Genomic DNA, 5,693 nt, shown 5'->3' with positions numbered 1-5,693 from the left:
TTGAGGGTCCCAGTGCTGTTCTATATGGTGAAGCGCTGTACTATCACTGCTACCGCTCTGCAGACGTCTGTCGCTATGACCTGAAGAGCAACGCCGTCAAACGGGTGACACTTCCAGGCACCGGCGTGGGTTTCAACAACAAGTTCCCGTATTGTTACTATGACTGCCGTGCCAATAGTGATGTAGATGTGGAGGCAGACGAGACGGGACTATGGGCAATCTATGCCACTGTCGGTAACCATGGTAATCTAGTGGTGAGTCGGCTAGTTTGGGACAGTGAGGCCGAGACACTAAATGTCTCCCAGAAGTGGGAGACGAGGCTGTTCAAGAAGGCAGTGAGCAATGCTTTCATGGTGTGCGGTGTGCTATATGCCACTCGATTTGTGGACGAATATCGGGAGGAGGTGTTCTACGCCTTCGACACAGCAACAGGCAAAGACGACAACTCACTAGCACTGCCACTGGAGAAGGTAGCTAAAGGAGTGGCCAGCCTGAGCTATAACCCCATCAACAGACAGATCTACATGTACAACGATGGATATCTGCTGGCCTACCAGGCCAACTTCTGATCTGAAGCTGTTGTCCCCATGTTAGCCATTTTCAGATAGAACTGACAAGATAGAGAGCCAGACAAGATCCATCTTAAAGACTCCATGTTATGATTTGTATAAGGTGACCAGATTTCTGAAATGAAAACCCGGGACATTTTTGGTTTGATAGTCAGTATGTCATTAAAAAATATGTTATTCTGAAATAAAAAATAGGGACGATTTCAGTTTTATAATCTGTCAAATATAACTCTTCTGAATGAAATCAAGTCATTTTGAGGCAGAAACTACCTTTCAGTCAATAAGTAGAGGCTTCAATTACTTTCTGTCAAGTAGAATAATGCATTTTATCTGTGTGTTTGGCCATTTAAAGGTATTTCAACAGGTAAAAAAGGACTGGATTGGTTGGTACACAGCAAGTTAGATAATGTAGAGTCATAAGGATAATTGCAAAAGAGATCTTGTCTTAATTTTATATATAACTCAGCAGTAAGTCATGTCAATTATAGGCTACATTTGTTTTCCAAATATAAACAAGGATATTAGACATAGGCCTGCCAAACACATAATCTATCGGCAACAACAGGATTCAATTATTGCCTATAATCACGTAAATGTCATGCTTGGTTACGATAAACTGCAAACACTTATTTGGCCACAATTGTGATTATCCTGTTAAAAGTAATGTTAAAAGTAGGCCTATCACAATGACATGTCTTTGCTATTACCGCGGACATAAAGTTTATTTGCACGTTATGTCTGTTTGATCCAGATAAAAGCAGCTGCAGCTGCGCGTGCTCCCACGGACGGCGATCAGTTTTCAGTGATCACTTTTCGGCACGACACCTGTACGCTCTGCTGTCCAGTCTTTCTGGCCACGTAAATCTGATTTCAGGTCTGTTAACACCTTATACAGTCTATATACAACACAGTTAAAAACTGGGGCATTTCCGGGGACAGCTCCAGAATGGGGACAGGCCACCAAAGTTTTGTAGAGCATATTACAAACTTTATGTTGTAGCAAATGTATGTCATGTAGAAACACTGACTGAATCATATGATAAAACCTGTATCTGACTGGTGTGTCAGGTGTTCAGACGTGCTTGTAGCTTACTAAGGCCGTGCTAATGCATGGGGGGTCTGCTAATGTTAGGATGCTCACAATGACTATTTTAACCGAAATGTTCACCATCTTAGTTTAGTGTGTTAGCATGCTAACTTTCGCGAGTATATTTCTATCTGGCCCAAAGTGATGAATCCACTGACACTGTCCATCCCTAATGCCAATCTAGTAGAATAGCACAACACATGAACACTTTTCTGTTTAAAATCCCTGTATGTGGGTCAAAATCATCAGAATCACAATCATCATGAACATAATGAAATCCCCAGGTTGTATTATAACTGGCCAAACATTTACAAACATTTCAGTACAATGTCAAGTCTTGAAATGTGTTTACCCCATTTTCTTTGATTGGGGGTGTTATAGCATTTCCCACATGCTGCTCTGCTAACTTAAATGAGTGTAATGGCTGAATTCCATGAAGACCTCTTACATATGCCGAATAATAAAACCCCTGGGCCAGACTGTTTTCCTGCTGAATTCTACAAGGAATTCTGGGAAATACTTATGCCCACATTGTATGGGATGGTAATGCAAATTAGGGGTACTTGCGATTTGCCTCCAACAATGAACTCTGCTAATAGTGCTAATATCAGCCTGCTCCTTAAACCAGACAAAGATCCCACACTCCCGTCCAGTTATCTCCCAATATCACTTAATAGACTATGCCACTATTCATAACTTGGAAACTACAGTTGTTTCTTTAGATGCAGAGAAAGCATTTGACAGGGTAAATTGTAAATTTCTATAAGCTACTTTACATAAATTTGAATTTGGACACTCTTTCGTAGACTGTATTAAAATCTTGTTCAGTTCCCCAAGAGCATCTTTCAAGAAAAATGATCATACTTGGCCAAGCTTTAGTCCTCAGAGGGGTACCAGGCAGGGTTGCCCACTCTCTCCCTCGCTATTTTTATAGAACCACCAGCAGCCGCTATCAGACAAAATAAAGATTTTTAAAGGAATTTAAACAGAAAATGTACACCACAAGATGAGCCTTTATGACACAGGAGACGGTTGAACCTCCAATATAGAGCTTGGAGCCCGTGTCAGTTGGATGACCGACAAGGGCCCAGGAACAGGCGTCGGTCAGACCACCGACTGGGATCTGGGTGCAGGAGTCGGCCAAGACTCAACCACAGTGATGGAGACCGTCGACTGGGCTCTGGGTATTGGAGTCAGCAGAGATGGATCAGCTGTGGTGTGGGCCGGTGTCCGGGCCGCTCGATGGCAGGATCCACATCACCCTCCAGCTGGCCTTTCTGGAGGCTAGCTGACTGGGGGCTAGCAGACCGGAGCTCAGAGCTAGCAGGCTGGGGATCAGGCTTGGGGTTAGCAGGCAGGTGGCTAACATGCTGGGTGAGGCTCCAGCAGGCAAGGTAAGTTAACATAACATTAATCAAATATTTTAAATTAGCATTCTTTAAAAAATTAAACATGAACTTTAACTGAACTGATTGTGATGTTATTTCATAGCTAACTTTTCATAAAAAGTATTTAACTTAAAGTGGAAGTTACAGTACAAGGTAGATACATTTAGAATAAGAAAAAAAAATATAATAATAATAATAATAATCCTTATTTGTAGAGCACTTTTCAAAAACAAGTTACAAAGTGCTTTAACAAGTGTAAAGAATAATACAAAAAAACAAGATATGAGCATGAAAAATTAATATAAAATTAGTAAAATTCAATAAAATAAAAGGGATAAAATAAAGTCAAATAAGATCGGGAAAAGCTCTCCTATAAAAGTATGTTTTAAGAAGGGACCCACAATCCCACAATCCATCAACTTTCATCAACAAACATGGCTGCTTCCAAAGAAGAAATGCTGGATGGGCCTCCCAGTGCACTCTATGGCATCTAGGAGAAGGGTTACATTGATTTGGAGCTCCTCTTCAAATGGCTCTAGCATTTTGTGCAGTATGCTTTTGAGGAGCGACCACTTCTTTTAATCATGGACCAACACGAGTATCCAAACATGTTTACTGCAGGGAAAACAAAATTAAAATTCTGTGCATACCTGCCCATACCACACACATCCACAACCCTACCAAAGACTACTTTTTCCACCATGGCTTTCCAGATGGGTCTGGTGCAAAGGGAACTTGCTGTGGGGAAGAAGCAATTTTCACCTCTCTCAAAAATGTCTACCCCACTGCTGTCATTGCCCAAAATATTAAAGCTGGGTTCTGCCAGACAGGCATCTTTCCTCTGTCCAGGGGGGCTGTTGACTTAACCCAGGTAATTTTAACATTACAATAATAAATCCTCCAAGTTACTTCCATTTCTTTTAAAAGTGTGCTAAGTTTAAAATATGCTTTACTTTTTTAGGTGGTGAGAGTGCACCCATCTGCAGATGGAAGTGATGCCACTCCATCCGTCATTCCAGCCACTCCCTCAGCCAAACTAAATAAATGTACAGTATAAGTTACTGGTGGTGGTGGCACAATGGATAAGATGCCTGCCTTTGGTGGGCAAGGCCTACATGGCAGCAGGTCGAGCTGGTGCCAGCCTGCACGCGATGGCCGTCTTGCAGGCGTACCAGGCCGATCTTCTTTGAGACTGTGACCTAGGGGTGGTCCCTCTGAGGAGGACCTGACCGAGCTCCGTAGAGCTACGGACTTAGCTCTCCGTGTTACCAAAGAGACGGCCCGTTCCATTGGCCGCTCCATGGCAGCATTGGTGGCTACGGAGCGCCATCTATGGCTCAACCTCTCGGGCATCCAGGGGAAGGAGAAGGCTTTTCTCCTGGATGCGCCCCTCTCGACTAATGGCCTGTTTGGCGAAGCAGTGGATACTGTCGTCAGCAGGTTTCAGCACGCCAAAACACAGGTAGAGGCATATGAGCGATATCTCCCCCGCCGGTCAGGCTCCAGGACGGCAATGGCTCAGGAGAGGCGGGCGCAGCCCTCGTCCAGCGCCTACCGCCGCAGCCAGAGGCAGAGCGTCGCTTCACGGGGTCCTCCTCAACCAACCTGGGAACGCGGGAAGGCGGATCTGAGGACTGTCCTTCAGTCTCGGCGGGTCCGGGGGAAGAGGTCCTGAGGCTTCGAGTAGGAGCAGGGAGCTTCCTCTCCCTCCCCCAAGGCTGGGCTCCCTGCTTCTAAACAGCGGGGAGCACAGCCCCGGCAACACCATCAGCAACTGGATCGTTCAGACTATTTCCCTGGCCTATCAGGTGCGCGGTTTGCCTTCACCTATGGCCGTAAGGGTGCACTCTACTCGAGGCATGGCGGCCTCTAGGGCCCTCCTCAGGTTTTTGCACGCTGGGGGCAGGCGGGGTTCAGGCGTGGCCTAAGTGGGTATCTCGTTCCCATAGTGTCGTCACTGACGCAGTTCGAGTTCCCTCGAAGGGGAACGTCTCGGGTTACGTATGTAACCCTTGTTCCCCGAGAAGGGGGACGAGAAGGGTTTTCTGTCTCCGAAATGGTCATGATATACCCACATGTGCAGACATGTGAGCATATCATGACCATTTCGTTTGTCTGTAGTGTTGCAGTTTGCTCTTAGTTTGTAAAATATCACGTTCTGCTGCCAGTGGACTTGTTCATGTCTTGATAAACAGCTTTGTGTGACGCTTATCCAGATTGTGATTGTTAGGGTTAGTGAAGCCAGATAAAGATATCCTGGGTAGGTTGAACTCGCTTCATGTTACAGGCCCCACAGCTGTTGCAAACAGCCGCACGTGCACAGCAACCAGTTGGTTTGATAACCAGTAAAGATACAACACCGATCATAAATAGAACAAATTTCAGCTGCTTAGGCTTCATAAATGGTTTTTGACTTACCGTTTTTCCCTTGAGATATTTTCATATTCAACAGGGGTTGAATATGAAAATAACAAATGATACACATTCTTTATTGCCATGCTATCCAAATGAATAATTTTTGTATAAAAGAAGAATGAAGCAGGTGATGAGTCTTTTGAGTCTTAAGATCTGCGACTTAATAAGTAGGCTAAGGAAAACCACACAACAGCACTGAATCCATTACGTTATTGAATTTTAAAATGTCATTTG

The 5,693-nt window shown here is 44.4% G+C and overlaps 1 protein-coding gene across 1 annotated transcript; it reads left to right on the top strand.

Moving 5' to 3' along the window:
- Positions 1 to 5: 5 nt before the first annotated feature.
- LOC123965900 (olfactomedin-4-like) lies at positions 6 to 766 on the top strand (the record flags this gene model as incomplete). The annotated part of the gene is made up of 1 exon (XM_046042214.1): positions 6 to 766. A coding segment is annotated over one exon (564 nt), but the record flags the coding sequence as incomplete, so codon positions are not given.
- Positions 767 to 5,693: the final 4,927 nt, after the last annotated feature.

This window comes from Micropterus dolomieu, unplaced genomic scaffold (genome assembly GCF_021292245.1).
Source record: "Micropterus dolomieu isolate WLL.071019.BEF.003 ecotype Adirondacks unplaced genomic scaffold, ASM2129224v1 contig_11756, whole genome shotgun sequence".
NCBI lineage: Eukaryota > Metazoa > Chordata > Actinopteri > Centrarchiformes > Centrarchidae > Micropterus > Micropterus dolomieu.
The sequence above is the reverse complement of the archived record's forward strand: the minus strand, read 5'-3'. Positions and strand labels throughout refer to the sequence as shown.